The sequence below is a fragment of the Brachyistius frenatus genome, unplaced genomic scaffold, assembly GCF_029030835.1.
Source record: "Brachyistius frenatus isolate BFR_SWC_R1_liver_20210118 unplaced genomic scaffold, ASM2903083v1 Contig_108, whole genome shotgun sequence".
Classification (NCBI taxonomy): Eukaryota; Metazoa; Chordata; class Actinopteri; family Embiotocidae; genus Brachyistius; species Brachyistius frenatus.
Window position 1 is genome coordinate 811,588 of NW_027210707.1, and position 17,071 is coordinate 828,658.

The 17,071-nt window shown below is 38.9% G+C and overlaps 2 protein-coding genes and 1 non-coding gene across 3 annotated transcripts; all 3 read right to left on the bottom strand.

Annotated features, from left to right (window-relative positions):
- Window positions 1-485: 485 nt before the first annotated feature.
- On the bottom strand, window positions 486-579 carry trnai-uau (transfer RNA isoleucine (anticodon UAU)). The gene is made up of 2 exons: window positions 542-579; window positions 486-521 (listed from the first exon to the last, which is right to left on the bottom strand). It is a non-coding gene; the product is annotated as a tRNA-Ile (tRNA).
- Window positions 580-1,718: 1,139 nt separating this feature from the next.
- On the bottom strand, window positions 1,719-6,665 carry LOC138628906 (myelin and lymphocyte protein-like). Its single transcript, XM_069712277.1, has 4 exons — window positions 6,573-6,665; window positions 2,723-2,890; window positions 2,501-2,623; window positions 1,719-1,869 (listed from the first exon to the last, which is right to left on the bottom strand). Exons 1-4 carry the CDS (start codon window positions 6,663-6,665, stop codon window positions 1,795-1,797), a joined length of 459 nt encoding a protein of 152 aa, XP_069568378.1. The 3' UTR covers window positions 1,719-1,794.
- Window positions 6,666-8,068: 1,403 nt separating this feature from the next.
- LOC138628918 (myelin and lymphocyte protein-like) lies at window positions 8,069-15,267 on the bottom strand. Its single transcript, XM_069712294.1, has 4 exons — window positions 15,090-15,267; window positions 10,747-10,911; window positions 10,022-10,162; window positions 8,069-9,460 (listed from the first exon to the last, which is right to left on the bottom strand). The coding sequence occupies exons 1-4, from the start codon at window positions 15,174-15,176 to the stop codon at window positions 9,386-9,388; spliced, it is 468 nt and encodes a 155-aa protein (XP_069568395.1). The 5' UTR covers window positions 15,177-15,267; the 3' UTR covers window positions 8,069-9,385.
- Window positions 15,268-17,071: the final 1,804 nt, after the last annotated feature.

The following is a 17,071-nucleotide window of genomic DNA, read 5'->3' on the forward strand; positions in this document are numbered from 1 at the left end:
CATGTTATATCGGTAATGAACTATTAGAGCAAATTCACAGAACAAACAATGAGCTGAACGCGTGTTATAATGTGTTTTCTAATATTGTCTGCACCTCATTAATTTAAATATCAGGTTTTTTAACTGACTGTAGTTAAAACCAGACTCCGTACCGCTGGAGAAAATAATGGCAATCAAGGGGAAAATTACTTTTCCAGCAGTTGAAGTTTTCCCTCTTTAGAAAAGTTCCAGAAAATAGTTGCATTCGTGCAGTTTTCTTGCGGCTGCTTGTTTATAGTGGGAGATGAAAATAGTTAGATGACGTGATTTATGGCGCTCTCAAGTTTGGAGCAAATCAATTAATCTAAGTAGGTTTTACAACCAAAGATGACTGGATCACCAATTTATTTCACCGTCAACATGCTAGTGGCCACAGGATAATGGCGTGTTTGCAGAAATTGAGCTGGAAGCTTAAGTATTAAATATTTTTGTCTAAAGTACAGACGTGCTCCAGGCGAGGCTCGAACTCACAACCTCGGCATTGCGCTGCAGAGCACTGACTCATAAGTACCGTGCGCTGACCGATTGCGCCACTGGAGCGTCTTCGGTGGCCGTCGATACTTACAATAGTCAAATCACAAGTTCGATGACTGTGCGTGTGTGACGGTGATGTCGCTGCTGTACCCTACATACCCTCCGTGTTTTTGATTCTGAAATGTGAAAACTTCTAACATGATACTGAGGAGGTTTAAATGTCAAACCGCAGCGCTCTGTGGCTCTGAACAACTTTTATGAATGATTGAATAATGAATAAATATAAAAATTTTAACGAGGGAAATTGAGCAAATAGAAGGACACAGACAAGTGTACATCTGTTTCTTATTTTAATCTTGAAAATACAAAAAATGGCAAAAATATACAAATTTCACAGGTCTTAAACCGAGGAAAAAAGACTTCATCACTCATTTAGTCGTGTCAATTTGTTGGTATTAAAAATCTGTAATAGAAGTATTTTGTTCCATTAGACTTTAAAGATAGTGTGAGTAAAGGGAAGCAGCTTTAATCTCATTTAATCTCCATCGTCTCATTTCAGCATCGGTGTACACGTGTTTATTTAATAATCGTCAGGCGTCTGCATGCTCATCACTGATCACAGCAAACTTTGTAGTAGTGTAGTGTACACAACATTAACTGAGCTCATTAACAGTTTTATAGTTGTTGTTTGTAATTTAATTGTTTTCTGAAATACATACAATATATAGCCTATTTGAAATATTTAATCATAGCTAGTATGGAAAACATAAAATGTGAGTTTTTATTTAATGCTAGTTTCTACTTGTGTATGTTTGTATTGAACCTCAATCTGCAATAATACATTTTATATCATTCTATAAAAAGACACAAACATATGGCCCATTCTCTCGTGTACAGAATGTGTGACTCACGAGATAAAAAGGAAAATATTATTTTGAGATTTTGCTTCAGAAAATAACAGCACTTTTACCAAATTGATCATGTACTACTAGAATATAACGTATTTTTGTCTCTTCGTGCAGGATGATATTTCTGGAATATAACTTCATTTGTTCACTTCCCCCCCCCCCTGAAACTTTAAAATTGAATGGTGCTCCAACACTAAAGTCTCAAAATGAGGATTATCGTATTGCGTGTTGAAGCATTTTGATAATGTTGCAAAGAAGAAATGATGTAACAATCAAGAATGTTGAATTTGACCATGCTGGTGTGGATATTTCCACATTACACACAAGCACACACACACAGAAGACTTCTTCTTGGAGGTCTGTAGTTCACTCTTCAGAAATATTTCCATCTGATGGCGGACAGGATGGCGTGGATGAAGTAGAGGAGTGTGGCCACGTAGGCAAACACCTGAAAACACACACAGGAAGAGCCACCGTTGACCGTAAGCTGGGCTAGTTAGCATTTGGCCAGATTTTGTGTTACTTTTCTCCATTTAGATTAGATTTACTGTCCTGTTTACCGCATGCGGTATAAAAGATGAAGTTCCTGACATGTAGTAGTATTAAAGTTAAGTGTTTTGGTTACAGAAAACAGATCGGATACATTTAATTAATAGTTTTCACTAAAGCTATTACCCATTTGATTTTTAACATTATCTCTTTTTTTTGTTGTTATACACTTTTGAATTTCTTGAAAACTGAAAACTGATATTGACCAGAAAGGATACGTCATTATGGTGTGTTAGCTTTGTTAGGGCAGGATTGACGGCTATTTCTTGGCCGGGCATAATTTACTATAGTCAGTCAATTAGTTTGAGATTTGGAGGTGCTTGTATCTATGTGCTTTCTTATCTTTTCAACTAAATCTAGGCAGGAATTCAAATTAAAGTAATTCCCAAAAAGTGTTCAGAATAAAGTTAATTCGGCACGAAAAGCTATTTGTAATAAACTGTTTTCCAAGAGAGTAAAAGAAACAAATTAAAGCTACTTCAGGTGATTGTTTCGGTGGTGTTTTGAAGTGGACGGTTGTTGACACTCACCACAGCAGAGATGTCGATCTTGTAGATTTTTAATTCCTTGCTTTTGTTCAAGAGGGTGATGTAAGCCAAATCCACCCCCGCACTGAGGTAGAAGAGCACTGCCAGGCCATGGTAAACTAAGTCCTGCACACACACACACACACACAGACAGAGTAAAGCTTACTAAATTATCTCATCTTCCCTCAGCTTTATTTCCAATCTCATCGTATCTTTGTCTCCTACAGCAGCAGCCCAACCAGAGCTGTTCTTATGACACCCGGCAGCGAAGATGATCATCCAGAGGAAGGTCATGACGAAGCAGAAGACTGAGACGAACATCACCCAGCCCAGAGGGTTTGGTGGGTCCACGTGGGTCGACGCCACCAGCATCCACACCAAACCGCCAAACACCTGCGGGGACGGGGAGAAAAAAAAAAAAAAAACGGTTTGTTGATTTCTGAGATTTACACGCAGCAGAATGCATCTTTAACAAGGTTGTCTATAAACAAAACATCTTTCTAATTATATTTTATATGCTATCACACTAAAACGTGTGATACGCCTGTCGGTTCACCAGAGGATACTGTGTCAATGTCATCTTTCGCCTCGCCAAGGCATGAAAACGTGGTTAGACTTAGGTTTAGGAAAAAAAATGTCTTTAAAGAAATCCACATCTCTTTCTCACAGACTTTAACCCGGGTCTGCTGGTTTGTGTTTGTTCAATTCAACCACCTCCAACCTGCCCTGATTTACAGCAAATGTTACATCGCAGTTTGAAAAATCAGTAACTATTTTGATTTAAAAGGCAGCGGCAAAACAGGATTTAAAATATAACACTTTTTTTTTTTAAAAGCTCTCAGTTTTTCCGCTCACTAACAGCTGCACTATAAAAGTCGAATCACTAAAGAGTCAAACAAGAGACAAGACCTGTAAACACCTGTGCGACAAACTAGTTATTCCATGGCTGAACACTGGATTTCTGTGTGACCATTTTGTTATATAACATGTGTGTCAAGACTAAAGATGATGGGACTGACAGCAGTTTAAAAATGGTTGTCTAATCTGAAAGAACATTAAGTTTCTACTTCCCTTAACTGTTGACACAAATTTAAACACTGCAAAAATTCTTGCACAGACTTGACATTACGGAACATTTAAAGTTAACAAACTCTTTTCTTCCTGACTTTAGTTCATTTTCCTCTTTTTATGTATCGTTTTTACATCTCAAATCGCTCCTTTCCCCAACATGACGACAGAAAATCTCTGAATGAATCGGTGACGTTGGATCGCCTCCTTGAAGACGAGAAACCCAACCCTCAGCAGAGATGTATTTTGATACTCCTGTTGGTTTCTGTTCTTTAGGCGGACTTCTTTCCCCACAATGACCTCTGACCTCCACGCATATTTTCCTTTTCAGTTTAATTGGGCCAACTGTCTGATGAAACCAAGACTGTTCTTCTATGGTAACGAAGGGAAAGACTTATGCAGACTCCCTTCATCGCCATAATTTGGACTTGGACACAACTGTATTGATTAAACATTACCTGGACGTAAACCGATTCACACTGCTGCGCATGGTTCATATACTGCTGACACTTTTCCATTCATCCAAAGCTGTATTTATTTATTATTTTAATTTCATTTCATTCATTTTTTGTGTATATATATTCTGCGTGTGTGTGTGTGTGTATTTATTCATTGCTCTTATTTTTATTTAATTTGTTTTCTACAACAATTCTTTTTTTTATCTATCTTATTTCATGTATACGTATTTGTAATTTGTTTTCATATTATGTGCACCTTTTTTGTGTTTCTATGCTGTTGTGACGACTAAATTTCCCCACTGCGGGATTAACAAAGTCTAAATCTAAATCTAAACTAATCTAAAAACGATGAACCCAAGTTTAAATGTCTCTGTGTTTAGTCCTTTTAAAGTCAGAAGTTCTCTTTCGGACAACAGCTGAAAAATCATAAAATGAACATTTTAAAAAAAATGACAGCAACACCAAAAAAAAAAATCTGACTTTGATCAAAACCCGTCAAATGTGAAAGAGAAAGCGGGTCAGAATACAGTCAGCAAATGAATCAGCATCAGAGGCCACGTCTCTAAATGTTGATGAAACAAACAGCTCCCTTTACTTTGTGCGTGGGTGGTGTTTGGTTTGTCAGGTTACTCAAGTGTTAGCCACATCCGCGTAGTCTAAACTCTCTAGAATTCAATGTGTTATACTGTGTCAAACCCAGATGATAAACAGTGAGCGTACGAACCGACCACGTGACCACAGCTTCATCGTAGCAGTTAAACCACACGAATCAAGTCCGAATTAGTGACAGCATCTAATATCTATGAGTCTTGTGTTTGAAATACCCCTCATCTGCCTGAAGCGTATTAAAAAGATTGACCGATTATTGTTTTCTAGCAACACAATGACAAAATGTCATTCATGACTGAATTTGGGAAGTCGCAAAAATGTTGCAGTGACAACATATTTGTTTGGTTTTCTGCAAAAATATCAAATTTTGCGGCACATAGTGCATTTGCTGTGACATCAAACTCTGTTTTAAGGGTATGTTTAGGCATTTTGTTCGTTGTTGAAAACCAGGTGATTCAACCAGTATGTTTCCCACTGGTTGACAGAAAAGGTAAAAAACTAAAAAAAAAACTACTGTGCGACTGTGAATGCAAATCATGATACTTTTATACAATGTACACTTTGTCAAATTGAATTCAGAACAGGCCGAGTTAATTCATAATTCAGCAGCAAAAATGTCCCTCCGTCTGCGTTGGGGATGATGAACGTTAAGCGGCAAAGGTGGTCTGGTTTAATACATGAAAAAGTCTCCTTTATACACAATGTGTTTATCTATGAGTAAGTGAAACCACCATCTTGGCCGATCCTTAACCAGAGTGGGATTTTTTTTTTTACGTAAACAAACAACTGATGAGACTATTGATGCGATCAACAGTCTCTGGATGTTTCAGTCCTCCACTTTGAATTCCTGCCATCCACCTCACCTGCCTTCTGGCAGTTCTATTATATAATTAGGAAAACGATTTCTGGAAGACGTTATATCATATATAACACAGTAAATTTCCCCCGAATCACACCATAAAACAACCTGAATATACAGTACATTTTAAATTAATGGAAATTGACCGACTATGTTTCAGTTACCCCTTCCAGCCCATATATTTAATGCACATGAGTGACGATAACGTCCTTTTCAATATGGCATTTAACATAATACCAGTCAAACTGGATGACACAGAACAAAGTACAAAAAAAAAAAAAAAGAAGCTTTGAAGCCTTAAATTTATGTTTCTTCTCCGTTTCATCTTTAGTGTACAGAATATTGTAATTGGATTTATTGACTGTTGTAATGCGTCTCTGAGTGGAAATATGGCTTTCTGCTTGATAAAAGCCCAAATAAAAAACCTGAAATAACATTTAACTAAACATTTCATTAGACTAAAAGCTCCTTATCTGTGCAGCTGATTTTTCCAGCAGTCATATGAGCAGTTTCTAAGAGCATATTTTGTTATTGTTCAGGGAGAAGAAGAGTTGGCCACATTATTCCTTAGATTCAAGTAGCACGGACACAATATTAGCGAAACTTGAGATGTGAAAAGATGAAGCTGCTCCTCCCACCCGAGGAATGTGTCATTATCTCACTTTTTTATCAAAATGATCATTTGTACATTTATTTGGAGATTTACCAGGACAAATGGCATGATTTATTTTTTTGTATTTTGGTGTAAAGAACTTAAATTTTTGTTCTTCTTTTAAATATAAAATGTATAGCTGAGGCTCCAAACAGGTGCAGTGTTAAAACAGTGTGTCAAACAGTAGCCTATTTGTCCTGTCAAATGAATAGAATTTATTCTTATTTCATGCATCACGTGCAACATTTTGTAAGACTGGATGACTTGTTTTACTTCTGAGTAAAATACCGTGTTCATTAAAATAATAAAAGCAAAGCGAATCATTTTAAAAGTCTTAACTGAATTCGAAAAGTGTCTCCAGAATGGAAAGATTTCCGTCACGCGTGACTTCAAGGTCAGCGTCTTTGTCTCCTGTCGTTGTCCACTCACCAGCTCAGGCAGGTAAAATATATCCGGGGCCGTGGTGCAGATGCCCACTCCGCTGGGGAGGCTCCCCATAGGCTGAGCGGTAGTTGCAGCCATCTCTGCCTCTTTCCTTCTCCCGGTGCCGAGTCTGCAGCGAGCGACCTGCCCTCTCCTCAGAACTAACGGGGCAGCGGCAGGTGTTACCCACCCTTATAGGAGAGTGGACAAACCCGTTCTCCTATTGTGGCAGAGAGATCCCTTCCCACAACTGCTCCTTTGCTCAGATACAGACCAGACACACCCTTCGTCTCGCAGCACCGAGGGCTGCCTGGGTGTTTCATGCAAGTTGGTGACCCGTGTTTTGAAACAGCCAGAAGAGGAATCTTGTGGCACCGGGCTAAAATCGTCATTGTTTGTGTTGAGCAAACACACAGCTCAGTGAGTTTTCAGGATATAGTAACTTTATGACCCTTTACTTTGTGTTTTTAGTGGAGTGCCTGCAGCCTCTGTTTGTATTGCACATAGGAGTTTCTTTAAAAAAAAAAAGTAGACGCTCAGGATGCTGCGCTGGTAAATATGTGAATCACTTTATGTTGATAAAGGATCAAATGAGTATGTGAAATGCGAAAGGTGTAATTCTTATGGACAAATCCACTCAGCTCTGCACCTCCCTTCAGCTTTTGCAGTGTTTTAGCATGTTTCCAGTTGTTCTTTGAGTTTTAGGGCTCAAGACTTTATTGTTTTGCTTCCCCATTACCGCTCTTAGCATTTTCCAGCAGCAGCAATAGTCAGAACAGAAACATGCAAAAAAAAAATGACACCAATCATCAAATTCAATTAGGTACTAGCTTTTTACTGTAGCTGGTAGAGTCTAATATGGTTCTCAAGAATTAGGGCACCGAAACGGCAAGTTAGACGGCTAACACACTCAAAATAAATGTAGGTAAGCAATCATTTGCTGGATGACCAGCAGGGTATAAAGCAGGAAAATGCCGAGAAGACGCAGAAGTCAAAGTGAACATTTCTGTGTTCATTTGGCACAAACACAAAACATACAATAAATGTTCATATTTTCATGCAGAGATGTACAGCAGCCACTTTGTCCCTTTTTCAAGTCCTTGACTGGAAGCCTGTAAATCTTATATCCCGGAGCTATGAAATACAACCATCTATAGTTTGTGCTGTAGCAAGACGTGGCAACAGAGAAGGAAAGAAAGCAACAATCCAAACTGTAGCTTCATTAAACCTTCATCATCTTTGTGAAAAGTAGGTTTTTACACTTCCATATAATTCAGTTTACACATTTTGATTTCAAATCTTTTCTGGATCAGAATCATTTTATTTTTCTGTATGTTATATTACACAGTTTCGATTAAACTGATTTCAGTAGCTTAAACAATATCAGGGTTTCACCTCAACAATTATTTTTACTTTATTTGTGACATGATTAAAAATCAAAAAAATAATCTAATTGTTTTTTTGTTTTTTTTAATGATAAGTTGATTGTATCTTTACAAATATTTCCCCTCCAGAACAAATAACCTGTGTTAGGTGCTTATCCCATGACATTTAGTTGGGTCGTGTTGATTTTTATTTTACTCAAGTTGACACTCAACAAACATCACTTTGAGTCTTCGAGTGTCCGATTCATTTATTTCACATCATAGATTCAAAAATCACCTGTGAAGTAAAATCATCTAAATATTTACAGCCCTGATATTTCAAACATCCATCAATAACACATCAAAACTGAGCCTTTCAAAAAAAGAATGAAATGACACTAAAACTATTGTATTGAAATGGAATAAAAAGGCGGACAAAAGAGAGCTTCATTTAACCATTTATATTTCATACATTAATATTTTGTTTATCAAAAACAAATGGAAAACAACATGGAGGAAAAGGGTGTTGCGCTCCATTTTGAAGCCTCGTTGGGATTTCTTAGCTTTGCTCTGCTGCTGAACATCTTGTGAAAAGCTGCAGTGTTTTCTTGATTTGTGGAAATGTTTGGAGCCAAACACCTGCGGTTAATTAGTTTTGAAGATATGTCGTAAATTTCTGGAATACATCTGGACAAAGATTAGACGCTTTCAGAATGGAGACGCTTTTTCATAGTTCCAAGTTCTGCGCCGTTTTATTGCTCTCCTTAAAGCTGAGGCCCAAACTAACATATAAGTCGCCCAACGTTATAGTTGTGCGTTACAAAATGACAGTGTTGGCTTTTCATGTGTCCAGGTTTTGGTATGTCTCTCTTTTTATGCCGCTACACCAAAACAATGAATAATGATCTTTTAGCTACATTGTTTTTGAATCTTTCATGCCAGTAAAGCCCTTTCAATTGAACTATATGCAACTTTTGGTCTAAGTAAACTGAGCTTTTGAGAAGTTTTTCTTATTTGGGGAAAGACTACAGTGCAAGTAAATTTACCTTAAAATATCATATCATACCTGCTGCTAAATATTTAATTCAATCAGTGGTTTAATTAGTTATTTACAGTCATCTACCTTCTTTACCACAGATTCATTTCCGACAAACAAATTTATTGTGAACAGGGTCACTTCACATGCGTTTATTTTGTCTAAACTGCTGCGTTTCTGATGAAAAAAAAAAAGAGTAAACTGTGGGGCACTGATGTGCAAATTTACCTCGCTGACAACTAACATTTGTTTCCCACTCATTCATCAACTTGATGTCTGGCCACTTTGCTTCAAAAGTAAGTCACTCTTGCCAACAATAAGAATGGTAAAAAAAAAAAAAATTCTGTGTTTAGTCTAGTGACAGGTTATCTTCATATTTGGTTTCTTCTTTTTGATGTTTTTGTTGTTGGGTTGGCGTTTTAGGACCTCTTCCATCGAATAGCAGAGAAAATGGCGTGGAGGAAGTAGAGAAGAGTGACCAGGTAGGACATCACCTGAAAACACACACAGAGACACAGATGGAAAGTTGTCACCTTGAGGTAAGAGGATGGAGGAATTATGTCAGGTCATCTTTTTCAATTAATCCATTACTTTGTAAATATTTGATTTTAAATTGTAAAAAATAACATCCCATCATACAGTCCAGAGATCAGGTGACCATTTTAAACTGTTAAATTAGTCAAATATAGTTTTCTTCCCAAGAGTAGAAAAGTAAAAAGTGTTCGTCAGATGCTAAAATATGAACTAAAGTAATAGAGATATGACACATCAGTGCACTTTACTCTTACTTCCTTTGCTATGTTGAACAAAGGTGCAAATCACATTTACTCACGTATAATTATGAGGTACTTAACTTCCATTTCCTGCAAATTTTTTTTTTTTGTCTAAGCATCCAAAGATTATTCAAACCTACATTACAAATATGTTTATTATTATACATCTTAATAATTTTATGCATGTAACTTATTTCCCATTTGACAGAATGAAGTTGCCTGGTTGGGTTCAAATCTTTAAGAAATGAATGTAAGTTTCCTGTATGTGTGTGATTGACATACCACGGCAGCAATGTCCAGTCGGTAGATTTTGTTGTTTATGCTAAGTGAACCAGCAACCGAGCCGTACAAGACGGTGATGTAGGCCAGAGCCACCGATGCACTGAGGTATAAAACCACCGCCACAAAATGATACCCGGCATCCTGCAACGGCACAAATCCATGGTCAGTACGTTTTTACAAACCTCTCCCATTGTAATGAGTTCAAATTCATCATCAACGTTCTCCAATTTTAAATGAATATTTATTGACCTCTGAAACAAAGGCTTAAATATCCCATATTCTGATTGCCTATTTACCTCTTAAATTATTCACAAATGCTGTTTATTATTTACAGCAAGTTAAAAAAAAAAAAGTAAAATACTGTTTTAGCTCAAACTTTTGACCCTGTGAAAAAAAGAAAAAACTCCATACATCCATTTCCTGTTTTGTAGGACTTATTTCAGAGCTCTGGTATTATTATTTTTTGACATAAACAATGACTTAGCTGCTAATAATTGCAGAGGGCAGCAAGCTAACGCTAATGCCAGTAACTCGTGGTTTCAACAACTCATGCTTAAGTCACTTTAAATGAAGTTCAAAAGGTTTGTTTTTAGTGTTTCAACAGTGTCCAAAGTCTCGTCGAAAGCAGGCAGCATACTGATACTCCTGGTTTCTAATGACATCTTTCTGACAGCTGTTAACTAATTATAGAATTAACCAATCAGCAGGTGGTGGGCGTGTCTAACCAGGGCGGGCCAGATGCTGCTCTGATTGGCTCCGCAGAGGAAGATGAAGAACCACAGCGTCGTCACTACGAAGCAGAAGACGGACACGAACATCACCCAGCCCAGAGGGTTTACCGGGGCAATTTGAGTGGAGGCCACCAGCATCCACACCAAACCTCCGAACACCTGCAGAGTCACACAGGAGAGGTGAGGAGAGACACGGAGGGGGGTGATGGAAAGTTTTAAATCATTTGCATTAATCATATGGATGGACATCGTTCTTGAAAACAGGATTTTAAAATTCCTGGTTGGAGCTACTTACGATACAATCAGATACAATGTGAGAGTCGTGATAAACAATTAGGATTTCCATCAGGTGGAAATGAAACTTAAGGACCTGCAAATATTGGAAAATAGACATATATGCGGTGAAAATCTACTCAAGTACGATTCAAGCTATTTCCCATGATGCAGTTCAGCAGCATACTTCCATTAGAGAGAAACCTCCTCATCCCCAGTTTGTAAAGCTTTCTGTTGTACATTTATAGTGTCCAAGATTGAGTGTTTGCCTTTTTTTTCAGACTTTAGAAAAGCTTCTCCGGACCTTCATTTGAGTTGTCTCTTTTAAAGTATGGTTTGGTCCAACACGCGCGCGCACACACACGCACACACGCACAATATTGCCATTTGTGGGTGCATTGTTAGTTTTTGTCTCTCCTCCTTTGACAAACTTTGAGCTTGAAAGAGTCTCCGTCGTTTAGATAGAGCATGAACCTCCAGCAATTGTTCCTCGATAAGAGGCACTTTGTCGTTTAATTTTTATCGTGCAACTCCAATGCTTTTTCACAGTAAACATTTTGACACGTCATGGTGAAAAAAAGCACAGGTGTAAATAATAAACTTTGGGTATGAATGAAGTGTGTTTTAGCTGCTTCCGTCTGAAGGTCCTGGTGTTGTGGCTCCTTGTCCCCTCCGTCACGGCTTCTTGAGACGCTTCACCAGAACAGAGCCATTGTTCATGTTCGGAGCGACACCTGCACTTTTCTCACGATGACGAGTGAAAGTGTCTGCGGTGGAAAAGGCCCATTGTGTCCTTTTCTTCTAAGTAAGGGGTTTCACCCGCGGCCCTCGTCACGTGTTTCAATCAGCCAATCAGTATTAAGTGTGATCAGGTGTGCAGGAGTAGAGCTGGAGCAAACACCAGCGGGGACAGCTTTGGATCCAAACCAGCAGCTTTGCTCTCTAGTCAGGAAATGTTGCCACAACTGCAACTATAAAAAAAAAAAAAAAAGTCAAAAATTAACTCTGCTTCTTGTAAAGGATGAACTCAAGTAACGAACATATGATTTACACTCGGAAAGAAAACAAAAGCCTCTTGTGCCTTTTATATTACCCGTTAGAAAAGTAATTTCTTTAAGGTCTGGTCTTTTCTCACCAGCTTCATCAGAACTTTTTCTTCTGAATATTATATCTGTATTTATTTTTCTTCTGAATATTATATCTGTATTTATTTTTGTTCCTTTATGTATCTTTCTCCTTAAAAAAAAAAAAACATTCTTAACTGAAGTGAAACTAAGATTAGAACAAGAAACGGACCACCTCTTAAACCACCTTATTAAATCTGCTCAGTGAATCAGTTTATTTAGCTCATATTCAGCCATTATTTAACTGCACACTTAAACTCTATAACTATTATAAATGAAATGTAAGTTTTCTTTTTTTTGCTAAAAACAGTGAAACCTGGTTTCTATCAGCTGTGTAAACACAGTGAGTTCAAAGCCTGGACAGCCTATTCACAAACTGCTTTTTTATCCTCGACAACCGACATTCAGTCTGACCAAGAAGAATGCGCCATGCCCTGAATCAAACAATACACCTGCAAATATTTCTCCAGCTTGATACATTCACTCAACCCAGCTGAGTATCTCTGAAGTTATAAAGACAGCTTGCTCCGCTCTGTTCTACAATATATTTTAGTTTAGTTTGAATGTACTTGTTCCAAAAATCGATTTCATTCTGCCTTATCAACTTTTGCCGTCTTTAAATGAGTCTTTGCTTTTACCTCCATAGGTATAAGACAGAAAGTCATAAATGATCTGTTTACTCACTTTTGACTCTTTCGTAACATAAATGTGCGCTTTCTGCTCAAGTTTCAGGTGCGTAAAGAAGTCGCAGACGCACACAGACCAACTTTTTGATGCAGGGGTCACACGTGTATAAGGTTATAGCTTTTCCCCTGCTCTGTGTAGAGCATTTGTACAAAACGGGAAACTTCTGATCTCGCCTAAAGCTAAATATGCAAATTGTGGTGGAACTATCAGCACGTGTAACAACAGAACACCGTCTGCTCTGCTGCTACCGAAGTTGTTGAAAAATGTTCTTTTGCATCTGTAAAAGCTTTGACACATTACTTGCCTTGACCCTGGGTCACCACTAAAATCCATTGTAACTGATGTGAATCCAGACTGAGTACTGTTTCCATGGTTTCCATGTCTACAGAGGGGAAGCTTTTCATTTTCAAGAGAAAGATTTTCTGTGCAGTATTCCTTTCAATCTGTTGATAGTGTTTTTAATGATTACTTGAAATAATTGACATACAAACTAAAAACAAGACTCACTCACATTCAGACCGGTAACTTAAACCAGCGTTGTAAAAGTAAACATAAAAGTGTTTGCGCGTCATCTTTGATAGTCCAGGAGACGCCCAGGAGACGCGTAGGAGACGCGTAGGAGACGCGTAGGAGACGCGAAGGAAACGCAAAGGAGACACCCAGGAGTCGCGAAGGAGACGCCCGGGAGACGCGAAGGAGACGCGAAGGAGACGCCCAGGAGACGCCCAGGAGACGCGAAGGAGACGAGTGTAGTGTGAAGTCAGATCAAGCTGCTTTATTTGAGGCAGCTCTGTATTATGTTGCATGTAGCTACAAGCACAGTGTCCATTGTCTTTGTGAGCCCTAAAACTAAGAGCACGGTTACAGCTGAGTGAACTCCCACCACATACTAAACTGCTCATGTTGTGCAACAGGCTGATTGGTTTCGCCCTCTGAATTTTCTTTGTTTGACACCATCCGGTTTCATTCCAAGAAAACAACTGTGAACCGTTCCCAAGCCCATCCTCAGCCATTTATCCTCTCCGCCCTATTGATATCTGTGATGGTGTAAATTTACACTGCAAACTTTGACCACAGTAGTAAACATTATCAGTACATTTCCACTCCCGAGCAGCAGATCATGTGATGAAAAGGTTCAAGCCAGCGAGCAAAACCTGAACTGATGACCGGTTTAAATTTACCAACCAAATCTGTCACAGGAGTTTTCCCACGTATCACAGATTTAATCTCCCACGTTCCCGAAAGCACAAAGATATCTGGTATTTACAGTTTTGATAACAAACTGAGCTTCTGTTTGCTGTTACGATTACCAGATTAGACGAAAATGTGATGATTTACAAGGCTGACATACAACTATTTTTTTTCCCCAAACATCTGTTTGTAGCATTCATTTTTAAGTGGTGGTAGTCGTCGCTCGTATCTATGAAATGCGACGCGTCAGCTTTGTAAATACACCTTAAGGAAATGATTTCATCCAATTCATGAAACCCTGCAGGAAGTAGCTGCTTTGCATACATCGTTTTTTTTTATTATTATTTTAAGTGTAGAAAAATATTATCATCATTACAGTAGAACTATTGCATCACACATGTCCTATGGACTAACGGAATTACTTTTTTATTTAACGTTTTTACTTTTCGTTGCTTAAATCAATTGCGATTGCTTGTTTGCCCGTTGCTATGGATCCAATTTTGTTCCACTGCAATTTCTCCTGCAGGGACAACCATCAAGCTTTCTGAGTAAATACTGTATATCCTGTAATTCTTTGCCAGCAATCATTAATATAAAGAGTAGGTATGAGATGTTTTAACCGGTGGGAGTCTTGATAGATCAGCTTCATCAGCTCAGCTGAAACCAAATTATTCTTATCAGCTCTTCTAATTTTCACAGTTGGTTAGGCGCTCTCTCTCTCTGCGTTGGCTCCACTGATCAAACACTGATGCCTGCTGACCAACGACACAAGATAGATTCTTGTCGGATCAAGACTCGCCTCAGTGGAGCATTGATGGGGAAGCAAGAAGAGAAGAAAGGAAACTAGATCGTAATCTAAACGATGCTGACTCGAATGAACAAGGAATGATAGGAGACGATGTGCGGGAGGGAGACAGGCAGATAAAAGAGGGGGAATAAGATCTTCTGGGTCACCACAGTGAAAATGGGGAGATTCAAACTGAGACATGTTTCAAACACGGAAAGAAGGAAAACTAATGAAACGCGCCAGAAATAACAACATTGACCAAATGAGAAACTCACAAACTCGGGGATGAAGAAGAAGTCAGGAATGGAGGTGAAGATCTTGCCGCCCGAAGGCAGGATGTCACCCGAGGTGGAGGAGGCCATAGTCCAAAACACAGTGCGCGTATGTGTGTGGGATTTCCTCGAGAATGAGATGTGTATTCTGTTTAACCTGCTTTTTAAAGGCTGTCTTTCTTTCCGCCTCTACCTCCCTCCGTGTCTCCTGTACTCCACCCATCCACCCGTTCCTCCAGCCAAAACTACTGGTTTGACAGGTGCTTGGATGGATCTGGTATCAATGGGTGTGTGTGTGTGTGTGTGCGCGCGCGCTGCCGTGTGAAGTTTTTAGACCTTTGCCCTCATATTTATGGTGTCTAATAATGGCGACGACCCGTTTACATGCACACAACAAAAATGACTGCGAGGCAATTTATGCAGTGTTCATGTGGGGGGGAGGGGGGGAGTTATGGGTAAATTGAAAACATCATTCAGCGGGGGCACCATATCCAGAAATAAAAGCCAACATTTAAATTTAAAAAAGAAAGAAAAAGTACCGCTTTTTCAGGCCTAATTTGTAATTAATGATTATTTTCAGATGGACATCCCTAAAAGGAATAACAAGGAGTAATTTTAGCGACACTATAATGACTTGGGGGGAGGGGGGAAATGTCATTGACTTTCATGAGAGAAGTTGAATGGAAGTGTATGAGCCAGAGGCTTTTTGCAGCCAGCCCCTAGTTGCCCTTTGGTGGTACTGCACTTCAAGGCAATTTCGCACTCACTTTTCAGACCCGGAAGATTCGTCCACTTTTGAATGCTCTGACACCAAGTCACTGACCTTTTAACCCCTGAACAGCTGAAAGGAAGCCTTAGGTTTTTGTATAGTTTTGAGTTTTCTCGTGTTTGCACAGGATCCCACTGAAATTGATTTTTTTTTTTTTTTAAACTGATTCTTTTATATTGGCTTTCCACTGAAACAAAAACAAAATCAGGCTAAAATTCAAGGTGAAGGCAGCAGGTTCGGAGTGGCTGGGATTTTATTTATCACCTGTTAAACTGTAGTTTTCCTCCTGGCAACATTGATGAAAATTAATTATTGAGTTTTAGAGGCGCTGGCAGGTGGATTGCCTTTGGACCGAGCCGGCTACGCTAAGCTAACCAAATGCTCACCGACACATGACATCGTCAATTAATCTGGGAACAAAAGCAAATTCCCCAAACGTCTTAACTAGTCCCACTATACTTTTAACTAAAATGACAAATGTCAGTCAGCTGTGAGTCACAATATGCGTGAAGAACCAATTAGTCAGATTGTGTTTTTGTCTCGCAGTGTGTCGACCTGTCAGAACGCGACGTGATGGTTTCCAGGTTGAGGGATTAAAACTTCAACAACGATGCACAAAACCCATTGTGTGGGACGAGCGTTTATCAGTTCAACCTTTTCATCCGTGTCTCAGTTCGCCGGGCCCGCTGGGTTGTCAGGAAATAAACAACAACACGGGCGCACGTTTGAATTTGTATTCCGGTTGCCACGCGTGCGTCATGGAGGTGTTTCTGTGGCTTCCTCTGTGTCCAGGAGGAGCTGCTGCACACCGTCTCTAACTGGACGCACCACAGCTCGATGTGTCAAAGGGGCGGGAGGGGAAATCGATTCACTTTTGGATTCTTTATTTTTTATTTTGTAATAAAATGTTGATTCCTCAACTGATATTTTATCTATCATTTACGGTGACTGAACAAAGTGAACCGGACAGCTGTTAGTTTGTTTAAACGTTGGCAGAAAGTCGCTCGCAGTGAATAAATGTTCAAGTTTAACAGCACTGCTAAAGGCGAACGGTTGTCGGTCAACCTTCTGTCGACCGTAAACGGCAACTATAGCAACAGTACTTTATTAATCTTTATTGTAACACTGCTTTATTAAACTAACAGGAGGAAGATCTCTCTATATATATATATATATATATATATATATATATAGATATATATATATATAGCTGACC

What these genes read in the sequence shown, in the direction of transcription:
- LOC138628906 (XM_069712277.1), bottom strand. Translation starts at nt 6,665, where the DNA reads ATGGCTGCAACTACCGCTCAGCCTATGGGGAGCCTCCCCAGCGGAGTG. An exon ending in TATTTTACCTGCCTGAGCTG is followed by an intron (nt 2,891 to 6,572) that starts GTGAGTGGACAA and finishes CCGTCCCCGCAG; the next exon opens with GTGTTTGGCGGTTTGGTGTG. An exon ending in GCTCTGGTTGGGCTGCTGCT is followed by an intron (nt 2,624 to 2,722) that starts GTAGGAGACAAA and finishes GTGTGTGTGCAG; the next exon opens with GACTTAGTTTACCATGGCCT.
- LOC138628918 (XM_069712294.1), bottom strand. Translation starts at nt 15,176, where the DNA reads ATGGCCTCCTCCACCTCGGGTGACATCCTGCCTTCGGGCGGCAAGATC. An exon ending in GCAGCATCTGGCCCGCCCTG is followed by an intron (nt 10,163 to 10,746) that starts GTTAGACACGCC and finishes GTGCCGTTGCAG; the next exon opens with GATGCCGGGTATCATTTTGT. An exon ending in GACTGGACATTGCTGCCGTG is followed by an intron (nt 9,461 to 10,021) that starts GTATGTCAATCA and finishes GTGTGTTTTCAG; the next exon opens with GTGATGTCCTACCTGGTCAC.